The 17,651-nt window shown below is 40.1% G+C and overlaps 1 protein-coding gene across 10 annotated transcripts in view; it reads right to left on the bottom strand.

Annotated features, from left to right (window-relative positions):
* LOC119525629 (adhesion G protein-coupled receptor E1-like) overlaps positions 1 to 17,651 on the bottom strand; it is a 246,041-nt gene that overhangs the window by 210,667 nt on the left and 17,723 nt on the right. For all 10 annotated transcript variants that reach the window (XM_037824432.1, XM_037824436.1, XM_037824437.1 and 7 more), the window contains exons 3-6: positions 15,242 to 15,289; positions 4,700 to 4,846; positions 3,489 to 3,644; positions 1,191 to 1,337 (exon numbers count right to left, since the gene is read on the bottom strand). In XM_037824432.1, the coding sequence (XP_037680360.1) occupies positions 1,191 to 1,337; positions 3,489 to 3,644; positions 4,700 to 4,846; positions 15,242 to 15,289 (498 nt within the window). The remainder of the gene's footprint in view (positions 1 to 1,190; positions 1,338 to 3,488; positions 3,645 to 4,699; positions 4,847 to 15,241; positions 15,290 to 17,651) is intronic.

Raw genomic sequence — 17,651 nt, 5'->3', positions numbered from 1 at the left:
CATAATAGAAACATGCTGTCATCAACTGAAAGAAATATACCACACCAATACAAGATGCTAATAATAGGAAGGTATATGGGAATCCACTGTTTTGTGTATGATTGTTCTCCAAATCCACATCATCTCTAATTTAAAAAAATGTTCAAAATCACATATATTGAGGAAGGCACAATTGGTATTTAAACCCAGGTCCTTTATGGCTCTGGAATTTAGAGGACAGCTTCTGGCATACCCTTGATTCTCAGGCTTTGGGAGTTTGGCATTTAAATCAATGTCAGCCCTGTGCAATCCCTCCCTGAGTAGCCAGAGCTTCAGGATCATTTGAACTTCATTTAAAGACAAAAGATCATGGGGTGTGCTGTCCCAGGAGACAAGATGCAGATCCTGATTCTCCTCCTTCATACCTGTTTAACCACCAGCAACTGATTCTATCACCCTGGAGAGGAGGTTTCCTTATCTATATAATATGTATAAAATGTCACTGACATCATAAGGTTTTTTGGGAAATTCAATGAGAATATTTATAGAAGAGTTTGGCCCATGGCTGGGATTTTGCTTCCAGGTCTTCATACCTGTCATTCCTTCTTCCTGAAATGCCATCTCCAAATATCTGATAGCTTCCTCCTTTACTTCCTTAAGAATTTTTCTTAAATGTCAACTTCTCAGAGGGCCCTTTCCTAATTACTCTATCAAAATTAGCACTCCTTACCCAACTTTCCTGCATTATTTTTCCTCTTTTTATTTACAAACACTCCGTATCTACCAAACCTACACTACCCTTTCCCCCTCTCCCATAGTAACCTCTAGTGCAACTTTCTATCTCTGAGGATTTGCTATTTCTAGACATCACTCTTAAGTCTACCACATTTGTCTTCATCCCTTTCATCTATACAAGACATAGAGTATGTTCACTTTTTTGTTGTTACATATCACTACCTGCTAGATTATAGGGTCTAGGAAAACAAGCATATTTGCCTGTTTTATTCACCACTGTGTCCCCAGTACCCAAATTCAGAACTGGTGCATAATAGGTATTCAATGATAGTTTTTGAATTAGTGAATGAATTAAAGTGATGGGCTTCAGCTTTGCAGATGTGTGTCCCAAACTCACCCAAGTTGCACCCTCACCCTGTACTTCTGATTTTGCAAAGAGCCTTGGACCTGAGTTCCCAACAGTTGCCTCCACCTACCTTCACACCTCCCTCCTGAACCCTGGAAACTCAAATTTCCACTGATGGATGCAAATCCTGGATTGCAGGAGCAGGAGTAACTTCCAACTGTATTGTGGCAACTGGCATGCTCTGGGCAAGCTCTGGGATTGGCACATTCATCCACATCTGGTGAGTAGAAGAGAAAATCTGGAGTCAAGGCAAGTGAGGAAACTATCACAGGAGAACATGGATTGGAGCTTCATTCTGCCTATTACTAAATTGTGGTAGATGGTGTCATGCTGCCCTATTTCCATGTTCTCATCTTCTTGCTGGACAACAATGAACTCATTTCTTCACCTCTCTTGCAGTGAGGTGTGGTCCTACGAATAAATTCTGGCCATCGACATGTAAGCAGAAGGGTTGTTAACACTTTTAAAACAGTTTGGTGTTTCCTCTGAAAGCTAAATTACTGAGTTACCCTATGATCTGGCAATCCACTACTCTGTAAACTCCCAGAAGATCTGAAAGCAAGGGCACAACCAGGCTTTGCTTACCAATGTTCATAGCAGCATTATTCACAATTGCCAAAAGAAGGAGATAATCCAAGTGTCTACCAACTGATGAAAGGATAAACAAAATGTGTTATATAAATATATATATATATATATATGTATGTATATATATATGATATTGTATTATTCAGCCATTAAAAGCAATGAAATCCTGCAGCATGCGACATGGATAAAACCTAAATATAACATGCTGAGTGAAGTAAGTCAGACACAGAGGGATAGATATTATATGACTTCACTAATATGATCTAAATGGCATATGCACACTCATAGTTATAAAACTTAGAATATAGGATGACAAGAGATACATTGGAACTAGAGAAATAGGGTGGTTGCCTATAATATACAGTATTTTTACCAAGTTTCAATTTAAAATTTGGAAAGGGAGAGAGGTGAGGGTAGCTCATATTTTGGATTATAATTAATAGTAGTGAATTGTATTTAATTTGCCTGAAGGGGTTCTTAGAGTCATGTTTGCCACCAAAAGGAAGACTAGAGGGATTGTATTACTGTGAACCAAGAAGTGGACATTGTTCAACATTAACACTACAATATAAATAAGTTCTTTCATGAACTAATACAAATGTATAACTCATGTAGAAATAGTAAATAACAGATTGTTATATGGAGATAAATTACCTATTTTAAGCAATGGACTATAGTTACAGTATTATCTTAATATCCTTTGATCAGCAGTAACAAGTGTACTACCTAAATAGTATAGATCAGTAATAGGGAGAACAAGGAGAATTGAGTGTTTGGGTTTTCTTTTTTTATGTCTATCTGTTTTCCATGCCTTGTTTGATGGAGTTACCTTCAGTTTAAAGAATGTGGAGAATAGTAGTGCTGCAACAGACTTAGGGAAGATGGAACCCTTGTCTCTTGGTGAGAATATTCTGGCTTCAATGAAGAGGATGAATTCAAGGGGACAAGGCTTGAGTAAGGGAGATACCAGTGGGGAGGCTGCTAGAGTAACTACAGAGCCAGAATCAAGGGTGAAGAAGAATGGAGAGATTCAAGAGATACTTAGCAGGTAAATTCCCCAAGACTCGATGACTTATTTGCTATGAAAGGGGCAGGAGAATGAAGAATAACTTTCAAGTTTTAATTCCAATGTCTTCAGGATGAAGTTCTGAAACTCAGGTCTGATTTCCCTCTACAGCAGGATTTCCTACCCTCAGCACTATTGACAAGTGGGGCAGAAAATCCTTAATCATGGGCAGTTGTTCTGTACACTGTAGGACGTTTAGCAGCTTCCCTTACCTCTACCTACCAGATGCCAGCAGCCATCCCTTCTGCCCCCAAATTGTAACAACCAAAAACTTCTGTAGATATTGGGAATGTCCCCTGGAAGAAAAATTACTCTAGGGTATAAGACGTCCCAGTTACTCTCAAATAGAGCCTCACCCTCTACTTAGCTCATTATAGGCCCCTAATATGAGTTCAAATCCTGACTCTTCTTCTAATTAGTTATGTATCCTTGAGGAAGTCACTACTATGTTGTAACATTGTCAACTCTAGTGGTCCTTAATGACTTGATTATGTAAGTAATGAGGAACATGTCCCCCTACCTTCACAAATGGGGTTCCTGGAGATGAATCCAACTTGATAGCTACAACTGTATCCCCCAAAGGTGTTAGCACAGAATGCTCAGGGGAGACCCCACTGTTGAGCCATTCATTGATGTCTGAGGAGCACTGGAGATGAGTGAGCAGACAACCCAATAGCAGATGCCCACCAAGCACTCCATGTCTGAGATCATTACCTGAACAGGCAAAATGGCCTGGCTTTCCTGGGATCCAGCCATCTCCAGCGGGAGAAGAGAAGCCAGGCAAACAGCTGCATTTGTATCTCCCCTTCAGGTTGGTGCAACTCGAGTTAGGACCACAAGGTGGGGGACTTTGAGAACATTCATCTACATCTGGACAGAGAAAGAGTCAGGTTTACAAACTTGCCTCATCCTCTGTAGCAGACTGTGTTTCCAATATGGCTGCAACATAATCTTCCTCCCCATAGGCTCCTGTTAGGTGGTGATGTGACTGGGAGGGTGTATATTCCCTCCCCTTGAATCTGGGAATGCTTGAGATTATGGTGAATGTGATGCTAGGTAATAAGAAAACCATGCACTCCTATGCACAGTAATAAAAAGGAAAGAAAGAAAAGAATCTGGAAAAGTAAAGAATAAAATCATATTGTAAATGGAAGGATGAATGGATGGATGGTTGGGTGGATGGATGGTTATAGATATATATGTATGACATTATATAGATGACAAATTAGATAGATATAGACAGGTATAGATACATAGATACATATATAGATATAGATATATACGTAAATTACAGATTAGTAGATGGTAGTAGATTCAGAGATACATGATAAATACATGAGAGCTACACAGAGAGAGAGATAGAAAGATAGATAGATAGATGATAGATAGATAATTGATAGGATAGATGGATGGATGGATGGATGGGTAGATATAGATAGATAAGAGATTATATATAGAGACAGAGAGATATAGATGATGATGATGGATGGATGGATAGATTGATAGATATAGACATAGATAGTAGCATGGATGGATGGATGGATGGGGGATGGGTGGATACAGATAGATGACAGATAGATATAGATAAGTGTAAACAGATAGATTTATGACAAATAGATAAGAGAGACAGAAAGAGAGAGAGAAAGAGAGAAAGAGAGACAGAGAGAGATGAAAGATAGATATAATAGATGGGATATCAAGTATGGTAAAATGTTAACATTTTGTAATATGGGTATCTGAATAGGGTAGCATAGCATGGTAGAGTTTGCTGTATATTTTCATATTATTTTTGCAACTGTCCATGAAGTTTGAAATTATTTCAAAATAAAACTTTTAAGAAAAAAGTGACTGCATCTACTACACAGCCAGCTCCCAACTCATTTTCCTACCAAATGAGGAACATTTTAGAGGGGTCATGAACTCACCTTCACATTCCACTCCTGGGCCCCTAAAATTCCTTTGTCTGTTGCTGGACAGGAAGCCTTGTTTGCAGGTGCAGTAGTAACTCCCAAAAGTGTTGGTGCAGGTCGCATAAGCTGGGCATACACTGGTGTCTACACATTCATTCACATCTGAGCAGTGTGGAAGGAAGAATTTTGAAAAAGTTAAAGACCCAGAGCAGGCAACAAAGGGACCCAGACCAAGAGAGTGAGGCCAAATGAGGTGTGCATTCAGAGATGTTGAAGATTTTTGAGGCTTGCTAATCAATGTGTGGGCTGAGGACCAGCAGGATTAGCATTGCCTGAGATTTTAACAGAAATACAAAATTTCAGGTCCTGCCCCAGACATTGTGAATCAGCATTTGCATTTTAAGAAGATCCCCAGGCAACTTGTGTGCAAATGAAAGTTTGAGAAGCACTGATATATATCCTTGCTGTATAATGTGTGATCTGTGAACCAGTAATGTCTGCTTCACCTGGGAAACCCAAAAGATCTTGGAATATCACACTCCAGTTCAGCAGGCCTGGGGAGAAACTGATGCTGCTGCCTTTCTAACAAACCCCTGGGAGATGCTGATGCTGTTACTCCATGGACCACACTAGAATAGCCACAAAGCTACACACACACAGAATCATACAAGAGTCAACAGTGCAGGTTCTGGAGCAAAACAGGCTGGGTTCCAATTTGAGCAGTGTTTCTCAAGGCAGGGAATGGTAGCTATCCCTCCAGGTCCATCCTCCCTTCGTTTTAACAATAGGACATTCCGTTAAAGACTGCATTCCCCACCTTCTTTTGCATCCAGCTGTGTCTTAGTTCTGGAAAATTGGAAGGAGTACAAAGGATGTGTGAATCTTCTGGCCCTGCCTTTCAAGTGAAAGAGCCTGATCCCCACTTCCTCTTCCCCTTTTGTGCGGGTGGACCAGAACCCAGACAGGGGAGAGACCCATTCCCCACCATGGGGAGGAGGCCTGCAGCTAAGGATGGAGAGGTGATAATAAAGAAGGAAATGGGAATCAGGATGACCTCACAGGCAGGATTTCCTGTGATCTGCCTGTGTGTAGGAGTCTGATGAGAGATAAAAATGAATTTCCTTGTTGTTTAACCCATTGCCATGCAATTCCTGTTAAAATAGTCAAAGCTGCATATCCAAAAATTATAACCAACCAAAATGTCCATCAACAGATGAATGATTGGTAGCTTGAACATGTGAAGTACCCCAGAAAAGACCATGTTCTTTTAATCCATTTCTGTGAGTATAGACCTATTGTGAGTGGGATCTTTTGATTAGGTTATTTCAATTGAGAGGTGAAGAGCCTCATTCAGGGTGGGTCTTGATCCTCTTGCTGGAATTCTTTATAACAGGATAAAACACATAGAGAAGTTTGGAAATGAAACTCAGAGAAACACCCAGAGATGAAATTGAGAGAAAAGGGCACAGACAGGGAAGTCAGAAGCTGAAGAAATGAAACCCAGGAGAGGAGGAGCGGACACCAGCCATGGGCCTTCCCATGAGACTGAGTTGTCCCAGATGCCATCAGCCTATCTTCAGAGAAGGTATCATCCTGTTGAAGCCTTAATTTGGACATTTTCATGGTCATAGAACTGCAAATTGTAAGTTAAAAAACCTCAGTGTAAAATGATATCTTACATTCCAACAGCTTTAGCAAAGTGAAACAACTGGATCACCAAACGTGATATATACACACAATGGTATGCCATTTTGTCCTAAAATGGAATGAAGTTCTGATATATGTGACAATATTTGAAGACTTCATGATGCTTAAAATATGCCAAACACAAAAAGACAAATATTGTACAATCATGCTTGAATTAAATACCTAAATTAAACAAATTCATAGAGACAGAGAGTAGATTACAGGTTACTAGGGTCAGGTGGGTATGTAGAAAAGGGAATTATTCCAATGGGTACACAGGTTCTACTGGAGGTGACAGAAAAGTTGGAGTAAAGATATTATTCACTGTAGCACAATATGGTAAATGTAATTGAAACTACTGAACTGAACAACTCAAAGCTATTAAACTGGGAAATTTATATATATATATATATATATATATATTTAGCTTCAATTATAAAATGAAAAGAAAGCAGTATGGTATTGGCAAAAGGACAGACAGACAAAAAACTGTAGCCTAAATCATCTATCCCTGAAAAGTTGATTACACTCTTTGTACCTCAGTTTAAGTGTTTATGTCTCACCCCCAACACTCATTCAGCCCCCAAATCCCCAAGTCCTGTGGATTCTTCACCCTAAGTATCACTCAGCATCTGGACACTCTTCTCCTTCTCCACAGTTGTGCTTTGCTCCAGATCCTCTGCTGGATTCTACATCCCCACCAACTCCCATTGCCCCCAGTTGTCCCTTTCCCACAGAGCAGCACATTTGATCACCCACTCCTTATAAATCTCCCTATACCACTTACAATTAAAATCAATGTAGTATGACTTAATATGCTCCACAAAGCTCCAAATGAACTGGCCTAATCACATCTTTAAGCCTCATCTTGTGTCAGTCTCCCTTTCTATCATTCCCACCACAGGGTCTTTGCACATGCTGTTCTCCTTTGCCTCTGCTTTCCCTGGCCAGCTCTTACCCATTCTTCACATCTTGCTTAAATGCTACTGCCTCCAGGAGGCCTCCCCTGACTCCCAATAACTCCCAATGATGCAACTGTAACTGATTATTTCTGTGGTTGGCTTGTAGTGGCCATCTCCTCCAAGAAGAGCTCCAAGAGGACAAGCCAGCCCCTAGGTGTGAGAAGTGAGGTCCACTGTGAAATATAATCCTTGCAGAATGCAGAATAATGGCCCCTAATATATGCTGACATCCTAATTCCTAGAACTGTCAATAAATATGGCAAGGGGAAATTAAGTTTTCAGATGGAATTAAAGTTTCCAATGAGCTGATCTTGAGACTTGCAGTCTATGCTAGGTGATCTAGGTGAGCTCAGTGTAAACTCAGGGTCCTTTTAAATGAATGAAGCATGCAGAAGAGTCAGTTTCAGAGAGATGAATTTTGAGAAAGACGCAACCAACCATTGCTGGCATTGAAGATAGTGTGAGGAGCCATGAGCTAAAGAAAGTAGGCTGCCTCTAGACAGAGAAACAGATTTTCCCTAACAACATTCCTGCTGAAACTTTGATTTTAGCCCACTGAGACCCATGTCAGATGTCAGACCTCCAGAGCAGTAAGTTAATTTTTTGAGAAAAAAAAAAGGAATGAGAGAGGGGTTTGGAGAAGGGCACAGAACTGAAGTTAGTAAGGGAAACTTAAAGGAAATAGACAGGGAAAATATATCTCACAAATAAAAACCAAAGGTTAAAATGGGTAATTCAAGAACTGCCTCCACAGTAATAACATTGGATCTGAATGGATTAAACTCCCCATTAAAATATATAGATTGGCAGAATGGATTAAAAATATGAACCATCAATACATTGTTTACAAGACACTCATCTTAAACCTAGGGACACAGAAATTGAAAGAGAAAGGATGGTATAAAGTATTTCATGGAAGCTACAGGCAAAAGACAGCAGAGTTAGCATTATTAATTTCAGATAAAATGGACTTTAAATCCAAGGATGTTTTAAGAGATAGAGAAGGACACTATAGATTAATAAAACTGACAATTCACCAGAAAAAATAACAGTCATAAAACATTTATGCACACAATCAAGGTTTCCAATGTACATGAGGTAAACTTCCAGAAAAGTTAAGGGAGGAATAGATGTTTCCACAATAATTGTGGGAGACTTCAATATGACACTCTCTCTTATATAGATGGATCATCCAGAAAGAAGACAAATAAGGAAATTGAAAACCTAAACAAAGTGATAAACTAATAAGTCTTAACAGACATGTATAGAGCATTACATCCAAAATTACCAGGATATATATTGTTTTCTAGTGCTCAATGAACTTTTCCAGGACAGTTCATATGCTGGGGCATAAAACAAGCCTCAGTAAATTTTTAAAAGTTTTAAATTATTCAAAACATATGCTCTGACCACAATGGTATGCAACTTGAAGTTAATAACTATCAAAGATCCCAAACACTCACAAATATCTGGAGATTAAAAAACATTCTACTGAACAATCAGTGGGTCAAAGAAGAAATTGCAGGAGAATTTGCTATCTAGAGATTAACGAAAATGACAGCACAACATATCAAAACTTATGTGATAGAATAAAGGCAGTATTGATGGTGAAATTTATATCTCTACATGTATCCATTTGAAAGAAAGAAGAGCAAAAATCAAAGAACTAATGGAAAAACCAAAGAAGCTAGAAAATGATCAGATAAGTAATCCTAAAGCAAGAAGAAGACAAGAAATAACAGTGATTAAAGCAGAAATAAATAGTATGGAAAAAAGCAATAGGGAGAATAAATAAAACAAGAAGCTGTTTGTTTGAGAAGATCAACAACATTGACAAACCCTTAGCTAGTGTGGGAAAGTAAAAAAGATAGAAGACCCAAATAAATAAAATAATAAATGAGAGAGGTGACATTACTATGGTTCCTGAAGAAATAAAAAATAACATAAGAGATACTATGAACAACTCTATGCCAACAAACTAGATAATTTGGAGGACATGAGTAATTTCCTGGAAACACACAAACAACTTAAACCAAAAAGAGAAGAAATTGAAGACATCAGCAAACCAATCACAAGTAAAGAAATCCAATCCATTATGAGAAAGCTTCCTTGAAGAAAAATCCAGGGCCAGATGGCTTCACAGGGGAATTCTTCCAAACTTTCCAAAAATAACTGACATCATTCCTATTTAAACTCTTTCAAAAAATTGAAGAAGATGGAACACTAACTCATTTTATGAAGTCAACATCACTCTAATACCAAATGAGATAACAAGTCTACAAGAAAGGAAAACTATAGGCTAATCTCTCTAATGAATATAAATGCAAAAATTCTCAACAAAATATCTGCAAATTGAATTCAAAGACACATTAAAAATATTATGCACCCGGGACAATGAGGTTCATCCAAGGCATGCAAATGTGGTTCAACATGAGGAAATCAATCAACATAATACAACACATTAACAAACCAGAAGGGAAAATCAAGTGACCATGTCAATAGATGGTGAAAAACATTCAACAAAGTCCAGCATCCTTTCTTGATAACATATCTAAAGCTAGGAATTGAAGGAAAGTTCCTCAATGATAAAGGCCTTTTCTCTAACATCAGGAACAATGCCACTATGAAGATTGGTGTAGAAATATCTGTTCGTGTCACTGCTTTCAGATCCTCTGAGTCAATACAGAGAAGTGAAATTGTTGGATTGTAGGGTAACTCAAGATCTAGTTTTCTCAGAAACTGCCAAACTCTCTTCCAGATTGCCTGCACCATTGTGCAGTCCCAATGGCAATGAATAAGATTTCCATTTTCTCCACATCCTCTACAGCATTTGTAGTTTCCTGTTTGTTTAATGGCAGCCAATCCTATTGGTGTGAGATGATACCTCATTGTGGGAGTAAGGGGTAGAGCAGGAGGAGGGGAGGGAGATGAGGGGACCAGGCAAGTTGTGCAGAGCCTGGTGGGCCATGGGGAGGGCTTGGACTTTTATCCCGAATGAGGTGGAAGTCATTGAGGGCTGTAGGCAGAGGAGGGATGGGCCCTGATTTAAGTGCTCACAGGTGACCTCTGGCTACTGTGAGGAGGGCACACGGGAATGGGGGTGAGGGCAGGAGCAAGGAGACCAGGACTCTCAATCATCAGCAAAACTACTTAAGGTAAGGTCACTTAATTGACCTAAACAGAAATTGAGACTCAGAAAGTCAAGTGACTTATTAAAAATATGAAAAGTGCACCTAGTTCCTTACATGCATTTTTTCTAGTCCCTGCAATTAATGCTTTGAGGTAGGGTGAGTCTCCAGATTGCCCAAGAAGTTCCTGCTTTTAGAACTGAATGTCCCCAGTTGGGAAATACCCCAGTCTTGGGCAAATCAGGATATCTTGTCACCCTACTGCAAGGTAAACTTTCTTTCATTTATGGAAATGGATGCCCAGAATTCACATCTCCTGCCCTGGATAGGAAGTGCAAGTGGCAGGGTAGAAGGGATAAACACAGAGTCTAGGAATATTGGCTACCAGCCTTGACCCAGCTGCAGCTCAGCCAGTATGAACCAGATAATCTGTTCCTCCTGCTTGGAAAATAACAATAATAATAATAATAATAATAACTGGGAAATCTATGTTCTGAACAACATTCAAAGCAGTGCCTGTAACATATTTCATTTAATCCGCAATGAAACCTGTGTGAGATTAGTACTTGTCTTGCCCTCACTTTTAGTCATAGAAATGGAGGTCCTGGGAAATCTACTCAAATACCTGAGGTCACCATGGTAATGGAGTAATGGAAACAGGATTCAAACCCAGGAAGAAATGAGACTCCAAAACCTGCACACTCAGGGGGTTCCCCTGATTCTCATGAATCAGATGAGAAAAGCAAGAGCTTTAGATGCTTGCCCTTCCACCCTGGGAATCGTCTTACTAGAAACAAACATTTTTACTGCCACTTACTATCTGCAGGGAGAGGACACAGAAAATTTTATCTTTTTCAGACCCATGAGCTTCCTCTCACCCAGCCAAGCCTTGTGTCTCCCTGAGTGCCAATCAAAAGCAAAGTGTGCATGCAAAGAGGAAAACCCAATCTCCTCCTGGGGACTTATCTACATTGGCTCATGAGATCTTGCACCCTGTCATAGAAGGGGTGGGCTGGCATCTCTTCTTGGCAAACACACACAATTCATGTTTCCAGACCAATGTACACATTCTCCATGTGCTTTGAGTGTCTAGGAGCAATAACTGACCAATAAGTGAGTACAACAGCCAAGCCTGCCCCCTTGCCTCTGAGCAGATCAATTTCTATGATGAAACTCACAGTTCAGAGCTCCCCAAGGGATCAAGCTAGTGCTGAACTTCTCTTGAAATCACATCTAGGTGTCTATCACCTTCCCCAGTTGTCTGAAACAACTGTTCTGGAGCTCTAGAAGTCAGGTCAGCATTGTACAGCATCCAAGGAAGAGTTGGACAAAGAAGCAGAGATGCTGTGTTAAAAAACTGAAAACTTACTCTGTGATGGCTGCTGGCACCCATCCCCCACTTTTTTAAATTAAGTTTGATTGAGATATAATCACATATGATACAATCATCCATGGTGTACAATCAACTGTTCACAGTACCATCATATAGTTGTGCATTCATCACCCCAATCTATTTTTGAACATTTTCCTTATACCAGAAAAAATCAGAATAAGAATAAAAAATAAAAATAAAAAGGAACACCCAAATCAATCCCCCATCCCATCCTATTTTTCATTTACTTTTGTCCCCATTTTTCTACTCATCCATAAATACACTAGATAAAGGGAGTGTGGGCCACAAGGTTTTCACAATCACATTGTCAACTCTTGTAAGCTACATTGTTATGCAATTGTCTTCAAGAGTCAAGGCTACTGGGTTGGAGTTTGGTAGATTCAAGTATTTACTTCTATTTAGTCCAATACATTAAAACCTAAAAAGTGTTATCTATATAGTGCATAAGAATGTCCACCAAAGTGACCTCTCGACTCCATTTGAAATCTCTCAGCCACTGAAGCTTTATTTCATTTCATTTCACATCCCCCTTTTGGTCAAGAAGATGTTCTCAATCCCACAGTGCTAGGTCCAGATTCATCCTCAGGTGTCATGTCCTGCATTGCCAGGGAGATTTACACCCTTGGGAGTCAGGTCCCATATAGTGGGGAGGGCAGTGAAATCACATGCCAAGGTAGCTTAGTTAGACAAAGAGAGCCACATCTGAGCAACAAAGAGGCACACAGAGGGAGACTATTAGGCAAAATAATAAGCAGGTTTAGCCTCTCCTTTGCAATAACAAACTTCATACGGGCTAGACATGAACAGAGGGCTCAGCATGTCAAGCCATCAGTCCCCAGTGTTTGTGAGGATGTCAGCAACAATCCAGGTGAGAAAGTTCAGTGCCTCCTCATCCTAGGACATCTTTCCAAGTCAGTACATGTAGACCCAATGGGTGCTTTTTAACAGCTACATAGTATTCCATTGTATCCATGGACTACAATTGTGTCAGAGATAGTATTCCATTGCATCCATGAACTACAATTGTGTCAGAGATAGCTAACTAGTGAAAGAACACACAAAAAGTTAATATTCTCCTTTCCCTGATGTGGAATTGTCACTAGAAGGCATCTGTCCCATCAGTGACTTCACGTTTCAGGTCCCCTTGCATCCAGGTATGGCCATGTGACTGGGAATGGCCAGGATATGTGTCACTGCCAGGCCTGAGTTTCCATAAAGCAGATATGCCTTCTCCATTGTCTGCAGAAGACTATGAAACAGCAGTACAGATGAACCCCAAGACAGAAGGAGCCTGGGTCCCTGAGTTACCACATGGAGGAAATCCACCCACTGGCCAGAAACATCTGCATTGAACTCATAAATGGATAAGAACTAAACTTCTATTTATTGAGCTACTTTTTTGAGTTTAATTGTGTCCCCCAAATATGATATCTTCATGTCCTAAACCCAGTTCTGTGAATGTGACCCTATTTGGAAATAGGGTTTTGAAGATGGGATTAGTTAAAATAACACTAAACTGGGTTAGGGTGGACTCTAACCCCCCCAATATGATCAATGTCATTGTAAGAAGGGGAAAATTGGATGCAGACAGACAGAGAGGAGAAGGTCATATGAAAATGGAGGTGGCAGAGATGGAGTGATACCTCTACAAGCCAGTGAATGACAAGGACTTTCTGCAAACAACAGATGCTAGAAGAAGCCAGGAAATCTTCTCCCATACAGGGTCCAAGGGGAGAATAATCCTACTGCCTCCTTGATTTCAGACCTCTAGCCTCCAGAACTGTGAGACAATAAAATTGTGTTGTTTTAAGCCACCTAATTTTGAGAATTTGCTACAGCAGCCTTAGGAAAATAAGACAAACACTGACAGTGCTGGGGTTATCTGTTACAGCTGCTAGGATTATGCTAAAAATATACAACTTATCCAACCATTCTCCTAGTGATAGATGTTTAGTTTCTTCCAAGTTTTTATCAGTATGGTGTTAAAATGTACACCTCTGGGTATACAGAGAAAGACGTGTGCATTGAATGAATGACTATCTCTTTGGGATACATGTCTGGATGAAGACTGGTGCCAAAGTTGACACTCTTATGTCAAAGTATATGTGAATTTTCATAACTTTTTATTGAGTGTAATATATGCATGCTGATTTGAAGCTGTTATACAACCCAGAAATGACCAAGTTTTTTAAATCCAATCTTGTGGGGGCAGACCTATTGTGGGTGGGACCATTTGGTTAGGTTGTTTCAACTGAGATGTGACCTACCAAATTCAATGTGGGTCTTTATCCTTTACAGGAATCGTTTATGAGGATAAAAAGAAGTAAAGCCATAGAGGTCAGAGAGAGAAATACCTATAGAAGTTTAGAGGAAAGCCCACGAGTTGCTGAGAGAGCCACTGAAGCCAGGAGCTGAAAGCAACAAAACCCAGGAGAGAAGGCCAAAGCCTTGTGAAAAACACAAAGATGATTTAAAGCATTGAGAGCCATTTCATTTAACATTTCAAGAGCCAGGTTTGGTGACTGTGACACAGAGTTTTCATTCCACTGTAGGATAGAGAGGACTCAGGATATGATATCAAAGAAATGTCTATCCTACAGGAAGGACAGTAGAGAGGGGCATGAGGTGAGGGAGACCCATCAGGATTCTCCCAGCTCTGCAACCTCACCTCAGGGCTAGGAGTAGAGGGTCACTTCAGAAACCTCCAGAAAGGAAGGACCAGATACCTATCCAAAGGCTAGCTGCTTCCCACTTCTTGAATCAAATAGCCCATAACTGTCCCTCTTCCTAACACGCAGGTGCCATCTTGGAAAGATCAAGGGAAGTGTGAGAAGATTTGAAAGATTCACTCTTCATACAATATAGACTGAGTTGCCTGGAGACTGAGATACCAAAAGTATCTAACAATATGTTTCCTCCTTTATCCACTAGGGGCTTATATGGAAGATCAGAATGCTTGTGGAAAATAAAGCCACATTTTTCCCCATATCTGAATTGTAGTTTGCATAAATTCCATCCTGTTCCCACTATGCTACAATTTATGGAGCTCCTAGCATATGTTGGGTGTCTTACAATGTTGCCTCTTTTAATTTAAGCCTCACAGCACCCCCTGTAAGAAATGAACCATTGTTATCTTTATTTCACAAATGAGGAAGCTGAAGAGCAGAGAGGTTAGGTGAATTGTCTAAGGTCACACAGCAAGTCCAAGGTACAAGAGGAAGAGCCTGGATTGGGAACATGGAGAACTGGATGTAAACCTTTGCTCTGCCACAATTAGTTCCAAGAAAACTTCCAACTGTGGCTCAGCCTCCTGGGACAGATGAGTATCCCTCCCTAGGAAACATTCTCCCACCTCATCCATCATATGAATACTCTTTGGCCAACTTACCTCCTGTTGTTGACTCCCATGTGGGTTCTGTGAGCCCATCACAACACCCTATGAAGAAAGAAAAATGAAGCATCAATAAAAAGCTCTTGGGGCTCAACCTGAAAAATCACATCCCCCTTTTGGTCAAGATGTTCCCAATCCCACAATGCTAGGTCTAGATTCATCCTCAGGAGTCATATCCTGCATTGTCAGGGAGATTTACACCCTTGGGAGTCAGGTCCCATATAGTGGGGAGGGCAGTGAGATCACATGCCAAGGTGGCTTAGTTACACAAAGAGGGCCACATCTGAGCAACAAAGAGGCACACAGAGGGCAACTCCTAGGCACAATTATAAGCTGGTTTAGCCTCTCCTTTGCAGTAATAAACTTCATAGGGGCAAGACATGAACAGAGGGCTCAGCATGTCAAGCCGTCTGTCCCCAGTGTGTGTGAGAATGTCAGCAACAATCCAGGTGAGAAAGTTCAATGCCTCCTCATCCTCCTCTAGCTCCTCAGGGGGGGGCCCTGAATATATATTTTTATTCTCTGCCCACATTACTTTGGAATGTGTTGCTATTTCACTCTAACCTATACAGACCTACCACATCTCACTTCCTATTCAAAGTTAAATGTAATTGTGGTCTTTGAACAAAGTGTCTGTGGAAGTTATATTGTTAAGAAAATATAGATCCTATACCAAACAAACATTTCTTCTAACTTGGTCTCACATGGAAGTTGAAGTTCTAACAGATGGACAGTTTCAACCTTTACCCTTTGGCCCAATTTGTGCTAGTCTTAACCAGATCTGCTTCACTCATATCTCTACCTGAAGTCTGCACTCTTTTTCAGCTTTTTTTAAACAGTTGCTGTATGCATTAATACTGACATTCATATCTGCCGAGCTTTAGCTCTGAGCTTCAGGTGTCACACAGATACCCAATGTTCCAGATACCAACCAGGTTATACACAAAGGGATCAACATCTCAGGGTCTACAGATAGTTCATTCTTGAGATGGGTCACTGTGGGGTCTGGTCCTTGGCTGGCTGCTACAGATGGAAAGGGAGGTGGAAGCCCTCTTCCTCAAGAACAGAGGGTATATGGCCAAGAAATTATCATGGTTTTCCATTGGCATCTTGCATTTGGTGGGTCCCAACTTTGAACTGTGCTTTTGGCCCACCATTGAGGGGATTCACCTTGGCAATTGTTTTAACCAGGCCCACAACAGAGACAAAGGGATTGGAGATCCAAAGAAGGATATCCCTAGGGAAAATTTTACTGAAGTGTGCTATCTTTGGGGTAGCCAGGAAAGCAAAATTTTAAGGAACCATCAAAAAGTCTTTTTGGTGTCTTTCCTGACCTTTCCCCAGGGCTCTTTGGAACTGGAGTGCCTCCCCTTCATAGGTTCCTGGCCCTGTTTCAGCTGGGAAGTCTTCTACAGGGTGACATCATCCCAGAATTTGTCCTCTAGGCAAAAGCATAAATACACAATAAAGGAGAGTTTAAAAAAAATCTTCAGAGGCAAACCAAAAACAAATAAAGCAGATCAACATTCCTGGAAAAGGAACAGAAGAAAGGAAACTTTCCTCAGGGGATGAAACAATTGCACAAATAGTGCAATCTTAAAAATTCTACTGCATATCCAGGGCAAGAATCAGAAGAAGAAGAGCTGAAAAAATCTGATCAGATAAACTTGGGCAATTTTAAAGGTCTAGAATAAGTTGAACCAAGTGTCAAAGAAGAGCCTTAACACAAATCCAATCAACAACAAATCCCCAGGCAAGAGAAAAAAACTGACCTTCAGAGTAAACTCATCAAGATAATCAGAAGCCTGGACATCAGCAGAAATTATAATCCATGCTAAGAAACAGGAAGTTATGGTGCAAAGGAGCAAATTAAAACTTAAGAAGAAACACAGACTTTGGAACAAATAATCAATCAAAGATGTTCAAACAAATCTACTTAATCAATTCAAAGAGATGAGGGAAAATTAGGCTAAAGAGATAAAGTATATTAAAAAGACACTAAGTGAGCATAAAGAAGAATTTGAAAGTATGAAAAGGAACACAGCAGAACTGAAGGGAATGAAAGTCACAATAGAATAGAATAAAATACACTAGAGATGTACAACAGCAAATTTGAAAGGAAGAAGAAAGAATCAGCAAACTAGAAGGGAGAACAAACTCTCACAGAGAGAAGAACAGATAGATAAAATAAAGGAAAAAGTTAAGCAGGATCTCAAAGATTTCAGTGACAGCAGGAAGAACAAAAACATGCATGCCATGGGGTCCCAGAAGGAAAAGAGAAGGGCAAAGGTTCAGAATGAATATCTGAGGAAATAATGAACAAAAATTTCCCAGCTCTTATGAAACACATAAATATATGTGCCCAAAAAGTACAACATATTGGCAATAGGCATATATAGAATAAATC

This window comes from Choloepus didactylus (assembly GCF_015220235.1).
Source record: "Choloepus didactylus isolate mChoDid1 chromosome 25 unlocalized genomic scaffold, mChoDid1.pri SUPER_25_unloc2, whole genome shotgun sequence".
Lineage (NCBI taxonomy): Eukaryota > Metazoa > Chordata > Mammalia > Pilosa > Megalonychidae > Choloepus > Choloepus didactylus.
Note: the sequence above shows the minus strand (reverse complement) of the source record. Positions and strands in the feature narration are given on the sequence as shown.